General features: G+C 41.2%; 1 protein-coding gene across 16 annotated transcripts in view; it reads left to right on the top strand.

Moving 5' to 3' along the window:
* The window catches only part of ERG (ETS transcription factor ERG), a 189,102-nt gene that overhangs the window by 125,653 nt on the left and 40,556 nt on the right, over nucleotides 1-22,893 (top strand). For 3 of the 16 annotated variants that reach the window (XM_053309177.1, XM_053309178.1, XM_053309176.1), the window contains exon 2: nucleotides 329-462. The exons of 11 other annotated variants lie outside the window; for them this stretch is intronic. Coding sequence is in view for 1 of the 5 variants with exons in the window: in XM_053309167.1 (XP_053165142.1) it covers nucleotides 21,787-21,864 (78 nt within the window). In the remaining 4 variants the exon portion in view is untranslated. Of the gene's footprint in view, nucleotides 1-328; nucleotides 463-3,860; nucleotides 3,919-20,487; nucleotides 21,865-22,893 lie in introns of those variants that run through there. 2 more of the 16 variants (XM_053309179.1, XM_053309167.1) reach the window with 2 other exon arrangements.

Below are 22,893 nucleotides of genomic sequence, written 5' to 3'. Positions count from 1 at the left end.
GGTGATGTTACATTCATATTAATGATAATAATTAATAATTTGTAGCAAAATAGTTAAGTGCAAAGATAACATCCACTTAGGAGGGGGGGAGACTCTCAGCTTCCCCTTTTTTCAGGGGTCCCCAACCTTGAGTTCGAATATGTCATTGGACCACAGCTCCCATCGTAGATGATGTGAGCACTAAGCACCAAAAGCCTCATAGTCACCTGTCTTATTTTGGGCCCCAAGAAGCCTTTCATTTTGCTGATCCCTCTTCATCTTATTCTGCTACACCTCCCCCATGTTCCTTTGGTTGATTACCACTATTTCCTAATTATTTCCTCACCAGACCTTGTTATCCACCTCCTCCTGCACTCTCCATTTCATGCAACCGAACCGCGTGACTTATTGCACCATTAATAATCAGTGAGAGAAGGATACTCAGCTGTTGAAGCCTGCCTCGTCACCCTTGAGGGTACTCCTGTAAGTACCCTCTGGAAAAGATACGAACTTTCATCCCTGGCGTGGTGTGATGGTGGGAGGGCCTCCTTCCCATTGTGTGCTTAATCCTGAAGATAGTCATTGACCTGGCCTAACTTCAGACAGTATTGCATCATTAAACAGATTTGGCTCAGGAGCCAAGAGCACAAGGCTTGACTTGCTTTCTTTAGTCATCTGAAAGTGTTTGTTCTACAGGTACTTGAGCATAGTCAACCTGTTTACTGTTTTTTGTTCAGTGAGCTTTGTCTTTCCCAGGACTGATCTTGAAGTGCAGAGGAAGGAGAGAGCGCTGATGTATGGATTTCCCTGGACTAGCTTGCCTTTTCTTCGTTTCACTTTGTGATTTTTTTTTCCATTTTAAATTTTTATTGGATTTTACAAAAGCTTTTACATTCAAATTGCGTTCATTTATCTAACTCTACACATAAGTAAATATTGACTTCCCGCTTGCCTATCTGCACGGTTCATTTCACTTTGTGATTTCAATAATTAATAGCAGGACAAGGTGTTGTTGGGGTGTAGCTATAGTTAAGTGAATGGGTTCAAAGAACCCGGGCCCCTCAGCTCCTGACAGCCCCCCTCCCTCCAAGGGGCCACCAGAGAGAGGGGTGAACATGGGCCCCCTCTCCCCTACCTGCACCCCTGGTTGTTTGTCTACCTTGGTAGTAGTGTGGGTTGTTCCAATTTTGGCCTTAGAACATAGGAATATCAAAGTAGATAAAGTAATAAGTCACTGCATTAAGAAGAATTGCATTCTAATGATTGTCAAATGTATATCACGCTTTCCCTAATGCGGTACATCCCTTATGCTCTTTACCATACAAAGCAGAATGAATAACATAAGACTTTTCAGACATAATCTCTATGCAGTCATAGTCTTCACTCTCAGCATAACAAGTCAGTAGGAATATAGGTCTTCATTTCTGGGAAGCACTAAATGTGAGCTAGCAAAATTTCTCTCTGAAACCACTAGATTCCAAAGTTTTTAGAGGATGCTTCAATCCTGTGTTCAACTGAATTGTTTGTTTGTTTTCTAAATTTGAAAGATTGTTCTCTTCGCTTTTTAATGAAGACCTCACAAAAAATTCCTCTGTAAAATTTGTAAAATACTTGCCCACATTAGGCTCTTTCTCACTGAAGTGAATGGAGATCTCAAAGGAGCAGTTGTCTTCTCTGCCAGATCCTTCTGTACAATCTATAGATGCTGTTCAAATAAATAGCTATTCACCTGAAGAAACAATGTTAAAAGAAACATGACCAATGAACCTAGTTTTATGAAAAGGGCATCTTGACTCAATTTTAAAATGTAAACATATGCAAAAAATGGAATTTGAAAATTATCCCCTTAGGGAAATGTAATCGTTTTAAAGGGTCAAATTTGTTTCTGAAAAATGGCATAGATAGGGTAGGATGGAGGCCAAAACTTCCTACTTCTGTAATGTAGACCAGCTGTGAATCTGGGTCTAGTTAACTAAATACTACGCTTATGTAGCTTAACAGCAATTTGATCATGAGTGGATGAAAACATAGCCTAACATATGTATTTGGGAGAGGAAAAATGCCCCTCAAAAGAAAAGACAGTTATAGAAGGCTCAGTAATAGTTGTACCAGAAAATAAATGCTCAAGATGTGGCATAGGTACTGCTATATCTAGTGCAATATCACAAGGTGACATAATGTAAGTATTGTATTAGAATCTTGGGGACAATATTACGGCATCATAAGCAGAGAAACCAGCACAAATTTCTATTTCAGTTTTTCTGCTGAATGCCCACATTCTTGCCAGTATTCTAGAGTACCCTGAGTAATTTTAACATTGTCCATCCCAGGCTTTTTAGAGAACTAAAAAAGAGAAAGTGGACCCTGAGCACGAGGACATGAGAATACTTGGGCTGTATCTATGTGTGTGCATTGGCCCCTTAAGTTCAAGGCCTCCGGTGTGGTTTTTCTTAAGCACCACTTGCATGCTCATAGGCTTTTTTCATGGGTTTGGATGAATATATGGGGTTCAGGGCAGGGGCAGTGGACATGATCCCAGTCCCCCCCTGTGTTCTCTTCTACATGAATGAACAAGATTCTAAAGAGAAAACTGGCATGTGAGTCCTAACTGACCCCCCTCAGTTTTTCCTGCCTGTCTCTTGGAGAGCTGCAGAATAATAGGTAAAGACTGGCTACTACACATGGCTCCTTTTCATGTGCTGAGTGTAACACATAGCCAGATTTCAGAATATAGAGGATCACAAAATTTCTGGTCACGTTGTTAGGGCTAAACTACATGTGGTTTTAAACCCATAATTACAAGCTGGTTTTCATGCAGCAGTGGATTGGAAGTGCTCCTTTTATCTTCCAAAATTAACCATGTTGACCCCTATGCCAGTGCAAGAATGTGGTACATGGCAAGGAGGAGGTGGACACTTTCTACCAGTGCTGTTTCCATCCTGAAAATCCCTCCAAGCAGCAATTTGCTGAAGGTCACTGCTTGAGTGGCAGATTGCTACTTTGGGGCTGATACTAGGGTGAGAATGATATAGGGGAAAGTGTTAACCCCCTGCTTACCATTTACACATTCGCAGTCTGGAACAGGGACTCCCATGGTTATTTAAAAAAAATAAAAGAACCACTTCCCATCTGCTTCCTCCGCATTATGCCCAGCTCATATTTATGGATTTAACATCATGTGTAGGCCGGTTCTTATAATGGCACAGAAAGGTAACATTATCATTTATTATTATTATCATTATTATTATTACTACATTTATATCCCGCTCTTCCTCCAAGGAGCCCAGAGCGGTGTACTACATACTTGAGTTTCTCTTTCACAACAACCCTGTGAAGTAGGTTAGGCTGAGAGAGAAGTGACTGGCCCAGAGTCACCCAGCTAGTATCATGGCTGAATGGGGATTTGAACTCGGGTCTCCCTGGTCCTAGTCCAGCACTCTAACCACTACACCACGCTGGATTGAAAAGCCTTCATTGAGGAAGGGAAGGAGGGAGGTGAACAAAAATGACTTTTGAGTCCTCTCTGTCTGAACAATACAGTTACTGGAATGCTGAATGAAAACATCTCTTCCTGGTCTTTTATTCTTGCGCAGAAAGCAAACAATGACATGACAAAGATTATTAGTAAATAAGACAGGGATGTATAGTTTGATTTTGAAAGCTTTAAAACTGTGGATATTTTTACAAATGTGTTTATAACTCCAGGAAATAGTAAATATGCTGCCACTGCACTTATGGTAATGATAATGAGTCCGTAGACAGATACTTCCTGCCTCCATTTCCTATTCTGATAACTCACCAGATCAGAGACTACCAATACAGGAAGTGCTTTCAATTGGAACTTCCTGTCCACAAATACCTAATTCATTAAAAAAAAGAAGAACCCACCCGACCCTCTTACTCTTAAATGAAAAGCTCTCTTATTTGCCACTTTTTAAGGTTTGGTGCACCACAGTTATGAATTTGTTTATTCATAGGGATTCATTTCTAGAATAATGTACAATGACTAGTGTCTAATTGATATGTTGTCATATGTTTATGAAACTCATTTTGGTGCTGTAGTTCAGTGGCAACGTGATTATGAGAGTTCAAGAAGGCGTTCGTTTGGTTCTATCTTCTAGAAACAGATTATAGATTAATACAGATTAATATAGAATGCCTAGAATCACAGGTAACAATTAGAGAAGCTGAATTATATTTTATTACCTCAGGAATTAGGAATGTGATTTTTTTGTTTTTTAAGTTATGAAGAAAAGGTGAAATCTTTGTTTTGTAAAACTGAATGGAGCCATTCAGAGTCAGCGTGGTGTAGTGGTTAGAGTGCTGGACTAGGACGCTGGACTAGGACTGGGGAGATCCGAGTTCAAATCCCCATTCAGCCATGATACTAGCTGGGTGACTCTGGGCCAGTCACTTCTCTCTCAGCCTAACCTACGTCACAGGGTTGTTGTGAGGAGAAACTTAAGTATGTAGTACACCGCTCTGGACTTCTTGGAGGAAGAGCGGGATATAAAATGTAAATTTTTTTAAAAATGGAATCTTTGCCACTAATCTGCAGCATGTCTGCTTCATGCCATAGCACAAAAATGCAGCTAAATTGTGTCTAAACTTGGTTCTTGAGAAGGATAAAACTATTGTCGAAGTATGATTTTAGAAGGCCATTCTTTATTAGTTTTCAGGCTACTCCTCCTTGACATAAATAATTTGGTATAACTGGTGAGGAGGCACACTGCTAAGAACCAGTGTGGTATACTGAATTAATGTGATTGCAGGAAACCTGGACTTCAGTTTCTGGTCAGCTCTAACATTAACAGAGTGGCCTTGGTAGGGGTGTGCGAACCGGCTTGACCTCAAACCAGCTTGAGCTTGAACCAGCTCAGTTCGAGGGCTTAAGCTTGAGCTGGACTGGGCCCGCTGAACCCCCTGGGCAGGTTCAGACCCGCTTTGGGGGTGTCATCAACATTACCATTTGCAGGGGAGTAACAGCAGGAGAGAGGGCTTGCCCTTAACTCCTGCCTGCGGCTTCCAGCAGCATCTGGTGGGCCACTGTGCAAAACAGGATGCTGGACTAGATGGGCCTTGGGCCTGATCGAGCAGGGCTGTTCTTATGTTCTTATCAACGTTAAATTTTGGTTTTTTAAAAAGCATACTTACTGCCGCCGAGGGCTTCAGTGGCCTCAGGGAGTGCTGCTGTATCTCCAGGGGGTCTCTGGTGGTTCCCCATCCCCCTGCCACTGCCAGCCTCCCCACAGTCTCCCATAGGCCTTCAGTCCTCTGTGAGTGCATAGTGGCCATTTTTGAGGCCACTGTGTATACGCTTGGGGCATATGCTTGGCTGGGTCATGACCTGGCCATGCAAATACCCTGTGTGCATGAGTGCAGCCTCAAAAATGGCCACCATGCACTCACGTGTGATCACAGAGGGCCGAAATGGGCTGATCCAGCCTGTGGGAAACTGGGGGAGGGGGAAGCACCAGAGACCCTCCTGTGGCCACAGCAGCACCACCCGAGGCCACCAAAGTCCACCTTCTTTAAAAAAACAACAACACGTTGATTGCACCCCCGAACCAGAACTGAGCCAGTCCAAATTTTGAACCAAGCTGGGTCCCTCATTCGGGGGTGCCAAAATCGAACATGTCCTGTTCAAGTCCAGTTCAGATTTGAACTGAACCAGGCAAACCGGTTTTTTGCACGTCCCTAGTCCTTGGGCCAGTCACTCTCAACCTAACCCAACTCTCAGGGTTGTTGTGAAGAAGAAATAGGATAATGCCCATGCATGCTGCCCTAAGCTCCTTGGGGGAAGGACAAGATAAAAATATGGAAAATAAATGATTTCAACTTATTTTTCCTTTTTTTAAAAAACAAACAAATTATTTTTTGTCTTCAGGTAAGAAATAATGCAAGATAAGAAACAAACTAAATCCAACCACCACCACCCCAACAACCCCCTTTGTGAAATCAAATAATGAAGAGACATTTAGATTGCAAAAAATACAGATGTGAGCTGCATCAAAGTGGTCATAAATTCTCTGTAAACGTTTGGTCTTTGGATGTATTGTGCTGGAACTCATTAAAAAATCAGCTGATCTAGCTTGACAGCCCTCTACCAACTAACTCAATGGGTAGACTTTTCTATCGCTAAAATATACTGACCTGTATTAACCCATTATTTTCACATAAAGTAAGTGATGGAATTCAGAGAACATGCCCACTATCATTTAATATTTCTTTCTGGTACTTATTAGCACCTTGGTACACATAATAGTCTTGGTGCTCTGTGTGACTGCGTAGTCTGCACAGAAGCAGGGGGGTGACTGTAATGTTGTTCATAACAGTTGGACAAAACTTGTCAGGTGAAGGTTAATTGCACTCCAGTTAAAGCAGTTCTCTGCACAGATGGGTTATCAGGGCTGAACACTCATTACAAGATTAATCTCATTTCCGACAAGACTTCCCTTTCCTTCAACTGATTTTGCTCAGGCATTCGACCTGTCATCAGCCGTTAGAAGAAGGGTGGATTACCTCTGGGATATTTAATGCTGGTGTGCCATGAAACAATACAAAATGTGTGTCATATCGGCAAAGAACATCTTTAGGAGACAGCACATTTTCATTGCATTATGAAGGTCGAGATTCATAAACAACTGAAACAATTGCAATGCTCTGAATTAGCCTTCTTAATGAACACAACTTAAGCAGGTTCATTTTGAGATCTCCTTTCAGATGTCAGCACTGTTTGAAAGGGATTATGGATTAAATATCAAGGCTACATTTTTCTTGTCATGTTAATGTGCAATTTGTGGGATTTTCAAAATTTTGTTTCAATGATTAGCTCATAAAAACCATTGAATCACACCATTTTAAAATCAAAAAGTTGACAAATTCGGCTAACATTTGATTGGGACATAAACTGTGAAAGAGATTAAAGAGTGCAATGCGACAAGTGCTGCTCCTATACAAGCACCATTAATAGGAATGTGATTTGTGCAGGAGCAGCTCTTGGGGCATAATGATGCCAAAGTTAAGAACTAATGAGGACTTCTGCATTTGCAAATGCTGCTGGAGCTTTGTTTTCACTTGGGGCACACTTTTCTACATAGGCTGTTTACAAGTCAGAAGCAACAATGACTGCATATGGAAATGAACCCATTCACACGAGCAGCCTAACCCAGGCTAGGGCAGACCACCCTGGGTTAGGCTGCTTATGTGCAGCACCGGGATCCACGTGCTGGTTAAGCCCACCCAACCCTACTTTTTACTTCGGCCTTTAGCTGAGGTTAAGGGTGTAAGTACGCCTTTAAACACAGTGCTGGGGTTGTGTTTATGCTCGGGCTCTTTGCAGCCTGAGCACACACAGTTGGGTGCCTAGAGCGCCCAACTCATGGGGGTATCCCCCAATGCACCATGTTCAATATTTAATTATGGGATATCTGGAAGCCGGGATGCTTCATCCCAGCCTGCAGAGATCCACGCTGCTTGGAGCAATGTGGGTCATTTGGGAGCATGAGCCATGCTCCCAGCAGAACACTTTTGATTGTCTGTGGGGAAGGTGAGTTTGACTCTGCCTTCCCCACTGCCTGCCCGCCTGCACAGTCATGTACATAGCCTTAATGTCCCCAATATCTAAAAACATAAGGGTGCATGTGTCTGAAACAGATATCACCCTGTGCATGAGGGCATGGTTCTGTGCATGGTCAGGATGCAATCCATTTACTGCACCTTGTTTTCTTCAGATGAATGGAAGCTCTATTAAACAGTGCAGGCCAGCTTGCAGTGCAGAAACAGTCTCAGATAGAAGATATACAAATTCCACAGCAGCTTCCAGTGGTACAGGCATAATTTCTTCCATATAGATATATGCATTGTCATAGATTTTTGGAAACTGGTACAGTTCCTGAAAGTGAAGCAGATATACTCCAAAATCTAGTACCTTTATAGTTTTCCTCTTATAATTCTTGCTTTTGACTTGTGCAATCAGTCTGTGCAGAAAAAAGAAAATATCTGCCCAAATTGAAAACACAACTCCAAAACTTTACTGTTGAAATGCACTCTGGACTCCTGTTTTACATTTCAGACCTTGAAATTGTACATAGAAGTATACTAATCTGACTTCTCACACTTCTAATAAAACGTAATAGTTTACATCCTCACTAACCATGCAGAAGTGTTGTGTGCAATGTGCCTCTGCAGCATTTAATAATTCAGGATCCTGCTGCACAGGCTGGGGGATGCTTATGACAATCTCTCCTTCCCTAGAAGCACACTCTAACATCTATAAATATGTCACTGATAGTCACACGGCCCTCAGAGACATATTTATGAGTTTTAAAGAGTACTTCTGGGGGAAGAAGAGATTGGTAAAACACACACACACTCTTTCTCCCTCCCTCTCTCTATCACACACACACACACACACACACACACACACACACACACACACACCCTGAACAGTAGATTCTGGATTACTGAATTACTAGTGGGCCCGGGCACAGAGCATCTGTGCCTCTAGTTGGGCTCTGTCCGGGCCCACCACCGCCACCCGCGGCTCCGGCCGGGCCCGCCGCCGCCTTGCCCGGCTTCCCCTGCCGCCGCCTCCAGCCGGGCCTGCCACCTCCTCTGGCTTCCACTGGGCTCCGGCTTCCCTCGGGCCCACCACTTCCTTCCGGCCAGGCCCGCCGCCTACTCCGGCCGGGCCTGGGCCCGCCGCCTTGCCCGGCTTCCCCCGCCGCCTCCTCGCCTCACCCAGCCAGGCTCGGCTCCTCGGCCTGTCCCCATCGCTGCCAGGCCGGGCCCGCCAGCGGCCATGGCCGCCGCTGTTCTCCTGGGTGCGCCAGCCAATCAGGCGCCCCCGCAGCTCAGCCAATCACTGGGCTGCCGGGACGCATTTTTCCTGGGCACACCCAGGAGAATTATATATAGAGATGTTGAGGCACTTTGCACCCAGCGCCTCTGCCAGGCTTACTAATATATATATCCAGGCTTAAACAAAGGTTAAGCAACACCTTCAGGAATTTCTCAGTCCTAAAGAAGTCAAAAGATCAGACTCTGATCATACCAATTAAAAAAATTTCCCTTGCTGAGCAAAAAGACACTTTTTAAAATGGCAATACTCTTATATTTAGCATAGGGAGAGCAACTGTCCATATCCATCCCCAGGATGGCATCCCTCCAGTGGCTGTTGCTGGTGTCTAGGGTATGATACTTTTTAGATTGTGAGCCCTTTGGGGACAGGGGGCCATCTTATTTATGTATTATTTATTTTTCTATGTGAACTACTTTGAGAACTTTGGTTGAAGAGTAGTATATAAATATTTGTAGTAGTAATTTGAGCAATGGTGATGGGAAGCCTTGGCCTGGCGCAATTTCACTGAACTGGCTGAATTTTTATGCATCTGTAAAAGTGGTCAGTGGATCATCTACCCATGTGAGAAACAACTTGGAAAGTGAGGTCAGTCCACTTCCGGTTCCGACGCTGACCGAGCAAGACGCTTCTCTTTGAGTCTCCAAGTCTCCGAGAGAAGACCTGCAGAAAGTAACTGCGGGGGGACTCTATAACTACCCCTCACCCCACCGGATTAAAGTGGGAGGTGTAAAAGACTCACCAGCCCGGAGAAGTCAGCTCCTGTTGCGAAGGGGCGCGGGGAAGCTGCAGTCTCTTCGCACCAGTCGAACGACAGGGCTAGAGTCAAGGAGAGTTCTGCAGTGTGGAGTTCAGGCTGCCTGAAAACCAAGCTCGGAAACGTTGCAATTTCTACTAAATGCCAATGAGGTAACAAAGGAATTTATTAAGAATCTCATCTAAAAGAACAAGGAAAATAACAACTTGTGAGAGAGCCCTATCCAACAATGTTTCCTGGCTGCTTCCGGATGCCAAGGTGTGGTCGAGATACTATAACTCTATATAGAGAGTGACTAAAACTTTATAAGTATATCTACAGAGCAAAAGAGCTATACCTCTGCAGTATCTTTGGAAAAGAGGGATGTTTAATGCCCACTCTAACCTTTATGTTTTCAAACGGCTACCAATTCTGTTGAAGTAATTTGAAGTGAGCTAATTTAGCCAAAGCTAGTCAAAGTTCCCAAAGACATTAAATTGTCAGTCTACAATTTTATTCTAAGTGTAAAGATTTGACGCTGGACAACACGGAGGTGATTACAGCGAACATCCGGGCATCTTGTGATGCTTTGAAGAGCGTGAAGTATAGCTTCTACCTTCTTTTTGGTACAGCTGATTTTTTAGTATGAGTCTACAAATACGAACTTGAGGAAACCTGTGACTATATAACAGAGTGAACAAACAGATACACTTTGAGTAAAGAAGAACTCGAAAAAGTTAAAGGGTGAATTGGATTCAAAGTGGAAACTATTCCTCCCCCTTTGAAGTTACAGGAGGGGTATATTGGCTAAAGAGTTAACCTTGTTGTAAACATCCAATCTGTTACTGTAGTCTTGTATATTAGAATGTCTAAGAACAAGAATACTCCAACTGGAACCCAAACCCATATGCCTAGTAAACTCTCAGTGGGAACGATTCCCCAAGTGGAAAGGTCCACTGGTGAAATTTGGGAGTTGCTTCAAGCTATTAATAGTAAACTAGATACAAATAATGAAGTAGTACAGTCTATGGTTAATGATATGCAAACTCTTAAAGAGGATATACAACAGATAAAAGCAGATTCACAGGTTTTAAAGCAAGATATGTTGCAGTTGAATAAGGAGGTACAAGAGATGAAACACGGGATCACAGACAATTTAAACAAATGTAACAACTTAAGAAATAAGCAAGAGAACGATGGAGGATACTAAGTTAACTTCTAAAAATGTAGAAGCTGTAAGCCAGGAGATAAAAGAATTGGAAAAGGAAAAGGAAGAGTTAGCCGACCAATTTGCAATGTTGCAAATGGTGCAGAGGGAAAGAATGCTTAGAATAAGGGGAATTCCAGAAAGTACTACTCAAAATTTACTAGATGTTCTGACAAATGAATTAGCTAAACTCTTGCAGGTGGATATATCTAACATAGAAGGACTGGTTGAAGATGCCTACAGAGTAAACAACACTTTTGTAGTCTCCCATAAAGTGTCCAGAGATTGCATAATCCAACTCAATTCCAAATCTACTCGAGATCGTATTATACAAGCCCATTTTCAAGATAAATGGAAAATTAACGGTCAAATTATAATGGTAATGAAAGAAATCCCAAAGAGATTTCTTATGAAACGAAAAGATTACAAAGATTTGACTCATATTTTAAAACAAAACAAAATCCCTTTTAGATGGGAGTTCCCTCAAGGGTTTACCTTTACTTTTAAAGATAAGAAACATAGACTAACCGAAGATCTAAAAGTAAAACAATTTCTTCGTAGGTATAGGAATGATCTTCAGATCTCAGACGACGTCCAAAAGACATAAGGCGCTAAATAAGGGAGGAATTAGCAATATAAACAAATAGTCAGTATGGAATTAAAACTCTTTTAAAAAAATGTAAATGGCTTAAACATAAAAACAAAACACCAAAAAATATTTCACGATTTGAGAAAAAGAAAACTGGATTTGATTTGCCTGCAGGAAGTGTATATAAGAATGGAGAGATAGAAAGTATTTACAAAATAAAGCACTAGGTTAGCAATTTGAAACCCTAGACATTAAGAAAAAAGGGGGGCGTAGTCTCTTATACAAAAGACCTTTTGGAGACAAAATTGTTATATAAAGATGATTATGGAAGAGTATTGGTGGTAGAAATAAATGCTGAAGATCCAAAGTACATAGTAGTGGGCATATATGCCCCCAATGAGGCAAAAGTAGAATTCTATAGAAAATTGAAAAACAACTAAGAGATAGATAGGCAATAGATTATATTAACGGGAGACTTTAATGAAATTGTCTCAACGCAGGCTGATAGAGAGAAAACAGATTTGAGGAAAAATGATGGGAAATCACCAAGAGTTTTTCTTCAATATGGTTGACATGACATATGGAGAATCAAAACTTAGATGAGAGGGAGTATACTTTCTTTTTAGATAGATATAAAACACATATGAGAATAGATATGATTTGGGCCAATGCAGACATGTTGATAACAATTAAAGATATCGTTACATGAACTACTGGGGAGAGAATGTTTAACCTATAGGCAAGATCTTGGTTATTGTTAACAACACTTGTTCCAAGGATGAGATGGAAGTCCTTATTGTGTGTGTTTGTGAGTGTTTGTACTATTTGTGTTTGTCTTTTGATGTTGTGAAAATTGAATAAAAAGTATATGCAAAAAAAAGAAAGAAAGTGAGGTCAGTCTAATCTACTATAGCACCTGAGATAACAGCAGACTCTTCTCCTTCTCTGGAACTCTAGATTTATTTTGAGAAGCCTGTACAACCAGAATAACACAGCTTGGCAAAGACCCTGGGTGTGCTGTTCCTTCCATGCAACTTCAGTAAATTCCAAAACAGAAAACAAATATTAAAACCAATCAACAGGCTAGCTATTGTGTTTCCACAGAACTTCCTGTGCTGGCCTCTAGTCAGCAGCTATCTTTTCTCCTACAAGAAGTCTTTCCATGGACTTTAAAAGGCTCCGGATCTCACAAGGACAAAGGTACTGTAGGAGAAAAAGAAAAATAAGAAGAAAGCTCCAAGCTGTGTCCATGGCACCTCAACTGACAACTGTGAGCACAAGAGAAATACGGATACCAGCCCATAGCAATTCACTGAACAGACTGCAGCTTTTACTGAGTACAAGTCAAAAATACCCAGACTCATTTCAGGGCATGCAGTCAGATTGTCACAGTGATTCATTTCTACAAAGGTGTTGAAAGTTCACACCTGGAAATGTTGTGAAATGTTGTGAAATGTTCACATCTGGAATGTTGCCTTCTCACCTGGAAGCCCTGCAAGTTGGTTACAAATGTGAAAGGGCGGGCTGCTTTTCATCAAATAATTCCACAAAGCAGTTTATACATACAAAAGGAATTATAAGATACTATCCTATCCTAAAAAGGATTACAGTCTTAAAATGGAATGCCACTGGAAGGATGCTATGCTGGATTGAACAGAGACAGTTGCTATTCCCTTGCTAAACATCACAGAACCATTGCTTCAAATGATGTCTCTTTGCCCAGTTACTAGGGGTCAGTTTGCAGGGATTATGTAGCTGTGGATAAAAGGCACTTTGCACAAGTTCAGAGGACCTCTCTTTTAGGATTGTTTCACATCTCCAGGGCAGATGGAATGGACATTTAAAAAAAAAAAAACTTCTCAAATTAAGCCTCTGTTACCCATACTGCTGGGTACTCCTTGCTTGTATTCCTTCCCCAGAAAAGAAAAGGAATCTTACCTCTGGGCTGATTGTGAAGCCCTAATCCACCTTCCTATCCCACAAAACACACACACACACAAACACGCCATTCACACAGCCAAAATGGAGAGGGCTGGGGGGAAGGCAGGATCCCACCTGCCTTCCCCCAGATGATCTGAGCCTTTTCTGGGCTCTGCTGCCTGCATGTCCAGATAAGCAACACGGCAAGCAGGAGCGGGGGAGAAGGAAGTCAGGCCACCAGGAATCCCACAATGCACTGCATAAGCAGCACAGTGCATTGGGAAAGTTTGGGCAGCGGGCTGCTCCTTCACCCCAGCTTTACAGCAAAGATGGCTGCTGGCAGCCCGATAGCAGCTGCTGGCAGCCGGAGCACCCACACGGCCTGAAAGTGAAGTAGGTGCATGCTTGTCCTCCTGCTTCACTTTCTGCCTGGGTAGAAAAGCAGGGCTACTCCGAGGAGAAGCAGCAAGATTGGGAGCGATCCCGGTGCTTCTCTTGAAGCATTTACCTTACCTGCCAGCTCGCTCTCTCCGCCCGCTCGCTCCCTCCCTCTCTCTCTCTCACACACACACACACAGGCAGCCAAACACATAATTTTTACATCATGGTAAGCTAGCATGTGAATTGTAGCCCAGTCAGGCATTTCTAAATTATATGTGAAAGAACAACTGCTTCCACATGAACCTGCTTGGCTGCTAAGATCTCTGCTGAGGTCCTGAATTGAGTGCCTTCATCTTCAAAGGCTAAGTAGATGGCCAGCCAGAACAGGACCTTTTCAGTTATTGTACTGCACTTTCAGAATCCCATTCTAAGGACATGTATCAGGCATCCACTTTAGTGTCATTTAGATGCCAGTTAAAAATCTTTTGTTTACCCAAGCTTTGGGCAGTATTTAATTTACAAATTTTACTGACTCTGCTTTGGCTATTATTCTATTAGCTGTGATTAGTCTCATGTGCTAAGACGTTTTGATTGTTTTATATTGTGTTCAGTAATTGTTGCAAAGCCACCTTGCGAACTATATGGTCAAAAGGTGGCAAAAACAAATCTTAAATAACTGTAGAAGAATAGTATAGAAAAATACTATTTTTCTGGTTGACATCCTGATTAACTAAGGCTTGCAGAAGGACATTGCATTAATGTAAAGCTGTTGCACTATCTACTTGCACCAGTCTGGACTTTGTTCCAGACTAGTGTTGCGCTTCAATAAGCATGCTTACCTTCATGCAATAGTGTGCAACTGTGGCACATATATTCTAAATGGAACTTTTGCCCAATTGTTCAGATCCTTGGGACTTTTTTAGCGCAACTCTGCAATCTTCCTGCAATAGTCCAACTTTGCTTGTTCCAGAAGCACTTTATTAAGATGCCAGCCACTGTCTGTGCATAGTAGTGAGATTTCAAGGCAATTCATTTTGTTGAAAATCCACATAATATGGCCTAGATGGGCTCATTATTGTGCTGAGGGTGTAGCATGTGACCCGACTCAACAATTTATGCAATCACAGCAGCACTTTTTCAAGTCACCGTGCTTATGAGAATTGCTGTTTCTATCTGTGGACAAGCCAGTCAGATTGCAGTCAGATCACATTTGGGTGTACATTACTTAGTAGAGAAACAAATGCCAGAGATATGATTGAGCTCTGAATAGTGAGACTAAGGAGAGGAGAACTGGTCTTGTGGTAGCAAACATGACTTGTCTCCATAGCTAAGCAGGGTCTGCCCTGGTTGCATATGAATGGGAGACTTGATGTGTGAGCACTGCAAGATCTTCCCCTCAGGGGATGAAGCCGCTCTGGGAAGAGCAGAAGGTTTCAAGTTCCCTCCCTGGCTTCTCCAAGATAGGGCTGAGAGAGATTCCTGCCTGCAACCTTGGAGAAGCCGCTGCCTGTCTGTGAAGATAATACTGAGCTAGATAGACCAATGGTCTGACTCTGTATATGGCAGTTTCCTATGTTCCTAATAGTCATATATTTATTTATTTCAGTTAGAACTCATTTCCCCACTAGTGAGTAGGGAGGTGGAGATAGACATGATAAGCTGTCCAGACTTCATTTTAGCCATGGTTCAACACTTAGATAAGTCATATTTCCACACAGATCCCTCCAGTTACAGTGGCAAGGGAAAGAGAAGCCCCAAAGCCTGTTAGTTGCTGGTGTGAATGTTTTCTCTCTTGAGATGGAGCAGGTTGGTCTGTTCTTTGTGCCAAAATGGTTACCAGTCAGTCACCTCTTGCAGTTCTTTTAAGTATTTCAGTTCATTCCACACTATAGCTGACATGATGAGGAAATTACTCGCAGTAGTTCCATTGAAATTAAAAGGAAAGCTTAAATTTACTTATTTATTATTACATTTATAAACCACCCCATCCAGAGGCTCTGGGCAGTGTACAAGAAATGGCTTTAAAAGGAGATTAGACAGATTCATGGAGGAGATACATCTATTTTTAATCTCCATGTTCAGAAGCAGTATGCCTTTGAATACTAGTTGCTGGGCTAGACGCTACAAGGGAGGGCTGTTATCTTCATGTTCTGTTATGGGCTTTACAGCGGCATCTGCCCACTGTTGGCAACAGGATGCTGGACTAATGGACTGCTGGTCTGATCCATCAGGGCTCTTTTTATGTTCTTAATTGGAGATTCAGACCAAAACATTGCTATCAGGCACAGGAGTATTATTTTCAATGAACATCTGAAAGGAAGCAAAGCTGGCTCATATCCAATTTATTGTATAAAACCTATGTTCTGGGTAGGAGGGAATGGATGCTTCAAACGTTTTTCTTGGCTCAGTCTGTGGGTTAATGTTTTTCAAGTCACAGGTTAAAACATATTTTCAAGGTCTTTTCTTAGTGGAACTAATTTATAATCATTTTCTCATCTCTCTAATAATTAAAAACAATGAGACAAACTATTTTCATAAGTAACTTTGCATTTTCAATTCTATGGGTTTCATTTTTTAAAATGAAATTCTGGTAGAATGAGATTTGCTGTTTACTCCTCAGTTCTTTTTATTAAACACATATAAATACTACTTCATCTTTTTTATATACAGACTAGTTGGTGAGGCCCATAATTGACCAGGTAAAGTCATTTTGCATAGATTAGTCTTATAGGAAAGTTCAAGAAATTAAATAGAACTTAATAGAATTAAATTAATAGAATAGTAATAGAATTTTTATTCATGTGCTTGCAAAGGGGAAGTAAAAGGATAGTTTGAAATTTGTAGAATGTCAACTTTAAATAGTCATTTTATTGAATAATTTCCATACATGGTAAATTTAAATAATAGGAATTTGAATCTGAGAAATATCTTCTGGTTCTCTTGGGTATGATGTTATTTTAGAACTATTGATCTGATTATTGAATCTTAAAAATTGGTTGAGAACAATAACAGCTAAAATATGATTATATTCATAATCAGTTCTTTTTTTAACTCTTTCCCTACCATATTCTGGTGTAAAAGGTAGTGCATCCAGCAAATTTCAGGAGCAGTATTGGTTATGCAACATTTGGTTTCTGTAGATAATTGGGAAGTATGACTTTAATTCACACACACACACACTTCAAAATATATAATTCATAGCACTCAGCACAGAAGCTTGTTTCTCTGCAATGCCTATCTTTAAGTACCTGATAATTTATTTCTATAAATATTTATATTAATTTATTAAACTTCCTGCTTAGGAGGAGCTAGTTCTCTACCGTATCATTCCTTCTCCCCTTACATGCATTGCTATGCATGCAGAATTCATTTCTGCTGCTGACCCCCTCCACCCGAAGTTCTTCTCCCACACATTTCCATTCATAGAGGACAGACCAGATATGTTTCTCACATCATAAGAAATATTAAAATTTTAAAAAGGTTACAAATAAAATAAAAGTCATTAATGAAGATATATCTGATCTGACAATTTTGAAACCACGCAACCATTCAGGTACAATGTGATTGGCATGATAATTTAATTTGATATTACAGTTTTTATTAATAATTCTTGCCTAATTTTTATAATAGCCTTGATCTCTCTACTGTCTCTCTTGATGTCATCCTGAAATTTAATTCTTCTTAAATCATATCCAGTAGCACATATGGCTGGACATAAATTGTAAATGTAATTAACAGCATTCATGTTATTGAGCATGAGATGCTTTCACCCAGGTTATGTCCTGGTTTCTAGTGTGAAGGTGTTCTTGGAAGCTCAAAACCCCTTGTGCACTTCACTTCAGTTGGACATCTGAATAATTTTGAAACCTCAGAGCCTTTGAAATCCTTGGCAACATGCCTGCTGCTTATTCACAGTTACACAACTCTTCCCATTTTACTTTTAAAGTTCCTCCTTCCTTTTTTCTTCAAGTCCCTCAGCAAAACCAAAACTGCAGTTCTTTCTTCTTGATATGGTACATTGTTCTGTGGAAGTGGGTTGCTCGGAGTTCACACTTTGTTTTCCTGCTGTTTTTCTTGGAAGCTGGCTGTGGTGCAAAGATATGGGAATAGTTTGTAGGAAGCAGGTTTGTTTGGGGAAGCAATAAACGTGCAACTCTTTGCTCACCTCCCAAATGTATGTTTTAACACACAGCACTGTTTAACACAGTAACCTGCAGAAAAACCTTCAGCTGCCAGACCACAGTCACTTTTTTAAATTTTAGTTTTCTTTAGCTGTCTTTCCTTGTTTTCCTCTTATTATTTTCAAGAATGGAAAATAGACTGACTGTATTTAGATTGTCTCTACAAGTTGTAGAAAACTGCCCTTTTAAGGAATAATTATGATTAGCCATGAATTCTTACTACATTACTACAGTGCTCTAGGTCGTTGTTTCCCAAGCCGTGTGCCATGCTGACTTGCTCTTTGCTCTGACATTTGGTCAGTTTCAAAAGCAGGGAGTTTAAACTCCCTGCTTTTGGAGTTCACTTGCCCCATAATGCACTAGGAAGGATGTCTTCCTCCTTATATAAGTTGCATTGTATGTACATACATACAGCAGCTTTGCCTCCTCAAAAACCCAAACATTTTCTTGGTTGAGGGGAGCACTATGTCCCCAATTTCCCCCCCCCCCATATAAGTGTGCCTTGATATAAAAAGGTTGGGAAACACTACGCTAATCTGGGAGGTAAGGGAGCAACTTAGTGTTTCATTTTGCTACTCTGATAGAAATACAGTAATGCTGTAACTAGTGTCCATCAATAATACAAGTTGGGGGGGGTGGCAGTGAGGGATACATGGTGCAGCTTTCCAGAGACAATCCCACATCAGAATGCAGATGGGAGAATCATATGTATGAATGTTCCCTCATGTTAAAAATCCTCAAACCTTCCTGCCAGGAAGGGAGCTAGGTTAGAAGTCTTCTCCCTCGCATAGTATCAAAAGCACCCAGTCTGTGGAAAGGAATGGGAGAACCATTTAGTCATGTAATTCCACACCTGCGGAATTATACAGTCAGGTGTTGAATCATCATATTAAGTGGTACATCCAGGGGGAGGTACCCCATCCCCATATTCATTTCTCTATTGATTTGGGGAGTCACAGCAGGCCAGTAAGATAATTAACTGTAACAGAGATCTGTTACAATCCATCCTAGTGCAGGCATAGGACCAGTGCACTGAGTGATCACCATTAAACTCAATAGAACCCTGTTTTTTCCTCCCCCTTCAGCATGTATGTGTACAACATTATGGACATCAGGAGATTTCTGCATCCCAGTCCAGCTTTCCCTCTTAACAGGGTACAAAGTGCTTAAATTTCTTGCACCAGGCTGAGAGCGATGGATGGAGACATGGTAGATGTACATAGCCTTCTCAGTCCTTGTACTGGCCTGATCCATTGTGAACACACTGATCAGGGAGGAGCAAACAGGACTAATTAGCCCTGTGGAAATTGTTTCATATGTGGATCCTGCACCCTTGGTGGAATTGATCAGGCTACAATCCACACCACACCCCTGAGCTGTCCATTGGTTCTTATTGGAGTATTTTGTCCATTGGTTCTTATTGGAGTAGGTTTGAATGAATTGTACCTGTAGTCTCACTAACCTTTAGTAAAAGGAAGTTTTTGTGTGACTATGGACTATTTAAGATTCCAGTGCAAAAGGAAAAAGATGAGTGCTTGTCTAAATTTGGATTTGGTTAAACATGAAAAATTACAGAGAGGATGTCTGTGTGTAATCCATACATATAATGGCAATATATTCAGTTGTGTTTCAGATAATGTCACAAATGTTAAAAAGGCTACCACCTCACTTTTTTTAAAAAAAGGCATTCCTTTTACATTAAAGTATAATGTGTATGTTCTCATTGAGTGTATACGTATACATAGACAGTGGTTTGTCTATATTCAGACAATTACAACCAAGGGCCCCTTTTCATAATCAGAGACATGGACAGGAGGGCGTGCATGGAGGAAGGCTACAGAAGCTTACCTCCCCTCAGATGACCAGGTCCCAGCTGTGTTGCTGGGCACATAGATTGCACGCCCAGACAATCCACTGCTGCCCAGGCAGCGTGGAGTTGCAGGAGCAAGGACATGTCACCCCAGCCCCTGGGAACCCCACAATGCACCGTGTGAGTGTGTGGTGCATTGTGGGAATCCACCCCGGTGATGGGTGGGTACCCCTCAGTGTCTCAGTGCCAGCTGAAAGCAGCCAGTGTGGACACAAGGTCAGTTATACAGGGTTAACAGTGCTCACTCCCTTAACCTTGTTTAACAGCCCGGCTTCATAGCCCTGTCTGCTGCCGGGAGCAGCACTGCAAGATCGGGCTTGACTGCCTTAGCCCTGTCTTGGCTGCTTGTGAGAACAGCATCCAAGTCTGATCATTCTTAGGGATGTATGCAAAACAAGAAAAGGATGAGGGGAAGAAGAACTGATAAATTTTATTGTGAAATACTATTTTGGTACAGAGAGAGATGGGAGGGGAGGGACCCATGCGCATGTGTGTGTGCACACACACATCTCTGTAATGGTTTTTAAGAAGCAGCCTGGGGATGCTCTTTTATTCAGATTTGACCCTGAATGCTCAGGTGACAGGCATGGCAAGGAGTACCTTTGCTCAGCTTAGACTAATGTGCCAGCTGCATCCACACCTTGAGAGACCAAACTTGGCTGTGTCAACACATGCTTGGTCACCTCAAGATTTGACTATTATAATGTATTTTACATGGGGCTGTCCTTGAAGAGTGTTTAGGAACTTTACTTAGCACAGAATGGGATAGCCAGGCTAATTAGTAGGACTGTTCTATTGCACTATATATCACCAGTATTACTCCACTTGCACTGGCTGCCAGTTTGGTTCCAGACTCTGTTCAGGTACAGATTCTTAACTTTAAAGCCCCAAACAGTTTGGATGCAAAGTAGATGAAGGACTGCCTCCCCTATATGAATATTTTTGCTACTTTTGATTATTTACGTCTCCCCTCTTTTGAAGACACAGTTAGTGAGCATAGGGAGAGGGCCCCTCTCAACGGCAGCCCCCAGTTATAACAATCCTTGCCCCAGGAGATTGGTCTCGCTCCTTTGGCCCTTTGTTGGTTTCGGGGCCACTTAAAAACTCATTTGTTTAAAGCAACTTTTCACCTGCAATGATAGCTTAGAAGTGGCCTCTCTGTTTTGCAACTTTTTATTCTGTGTCTGTCTAGCATTGGTCATGGTTTTACTGTTTATTGTATGTTAATGTTTATTAATTAATTGTTAAACACCACTTTGAGTGTTGTTGGAAAGGCAAGATACAAATATTTTTAATAAATAAATACCAGAGGGAATTTTAAAAACAAACTAATATAACAACCAAGTAAAGTGTGTAGTTACAGATTGTAATGAATGGTCATAAAACCATTTCACACCAATATGCTCTCATGCCTGCCAGGGACTTCCCAATCACTTTAATGAAGGGCCAGTTTGCTCCGTGCACAGATTTTCATGCACAGAGCCTCTCTCTGCAGTGAAATGCACAGGGGTGATCTTGTGGGAAGAGAAGTTCCATGTTCAAAGCAAAGTGCACACTGGTTCTGAAATGATGGCATGTAGATTTCTCAGGTTGCTGTCTGCCACCCCAAGGACTATATTGGCTGACTAGGGTATGTGTCGCTTTTTTGGTCTTCAGATGGACATTTTCCAATCTGATCTAAATAGCAAGAATGGCTTTTCAGTCAATGGAGCATGTTGTTTCAAATCACATCCTGTTGGGCTCCGGTCCACTTGCCACCTGTTTTGCCAAATGAATTCTTTCTTGAAAGAATTCTGGTAAACAGATGTTTATGCTTCTTTAGAAAAGAACAAGAAAAGAAATGGGAGGCAGAGAACTGGCTGTACTTTCAGGCCAGTACTGTCCAATATTGGAAAATCTTGTAGAGAGAATGTAGTCCTATTTCATGTGATCAGATCTGTTCATAAGAATCATGGAGGTGGGGAGTAGACTCTTACCTAAAGCTGAAAGCAAAACAATACCAGCTAAGTAAAAATGAGGGGTGATTAAATTCCATTCTCTGCCCAAGCTCCACAGAGTCAAAGATGTTCCTGACTATTGGCAATTCGTCTTCATTGGAACTCTGGGAAAGGCCTGTGTCTCGATTTCCTGGGCATGTTTTGGTATTTCCTATGTTGTCTTTATAGGTTTTAGCTTAATTTTGATACATGCCCAAGCTGTCATATTTGCTAATGGAAAATTGGCTTTCAAATACTCCTTTCCGCTCCCGTTAGGTGTCTCTTGTCAGTGTCTTTACTGAGAAAATCAATTACTTGTAAATGACACTTTTAAGTAGGTGAGTTATATTTTCCAAACAGGCAATAACATCCTTATGTGGGGAGGTGAAGACAACATCTGTCTTTCTTGATTTTCATGCCAAAAATATTTGTTGTTCATCTGCTCCATCATGAATATAGTACGTGGCACTTTGTCTGATTTGATGGATCAGTTTCACAGAGGTAGAACACATTCCAGATGTGTGCTGCAACTCTTGACATAGGTGCTTGTGTTCTAAGCTGTATCATCTGTACATATACTGGCTATTTCACAAGTAGTGCCTAAATATTTTTTTCCCATTCCCCACATCTGTAATTCAGATATAAAATCTCCATTGTCTACTCTAAAGTATACCTTTGATTTAAAAATCTCCATCTTCAACTTTCACAAATGATGTATTCAGAGGTATTCTTTGTGTCACTCATGGAAGTATTGCATATTACTTTATTGTTGCTATTTTGAAGGGAGTCATTGGAAGAATAGACTCCAATGTTTTGTTTTAGATTGTCTCACTTGCTAGTGATCTGAGACAATTAATTCACTATATAAGTCTATAATCTTAGTTCAGGCATCAGGAGCCATGGAAGGAAAATAATATTCAGATTTCTATGTAAGTAAATATTGGAATTTGTAAATATGTACACTATGTAAGTATTAGTACTTAAATAATTCAGATTGCCCACATTTGTACCTGCTGAAATGGATTTGACTGAGTTTGACTGAAGTTTGGCATTACTCGTCTGCAAAGGGCTTTCAGAAGCCATGGCATGACTTTGTGCTTAAAAAATGTACCTTGAAGGCAGCAAAAAAGAGCAAAAAGCAGTAATTCATTTTGTGAGTGAGTCACAGAAAGAGAACTGAAATGATACATTTTT

The sequence above is a fragment of the Hemicordylus capensis genome, chromosome 3 (assembly GCF_027244095.1).
Source record: "Hemicordylus capensis ecotype Gifberg chromosome 3, rHemCap1.1.pri, whole genome shotgun sequence".
NCBI lineage: Eukaryota > Metazoa > Chordata > Lepidosauria > Squamata > Cordylidae > Hemicordylus > Hemicordylus capensis.
This window is presented reverse-complemented; position numbering and strand designations above follow the sequence as displayed.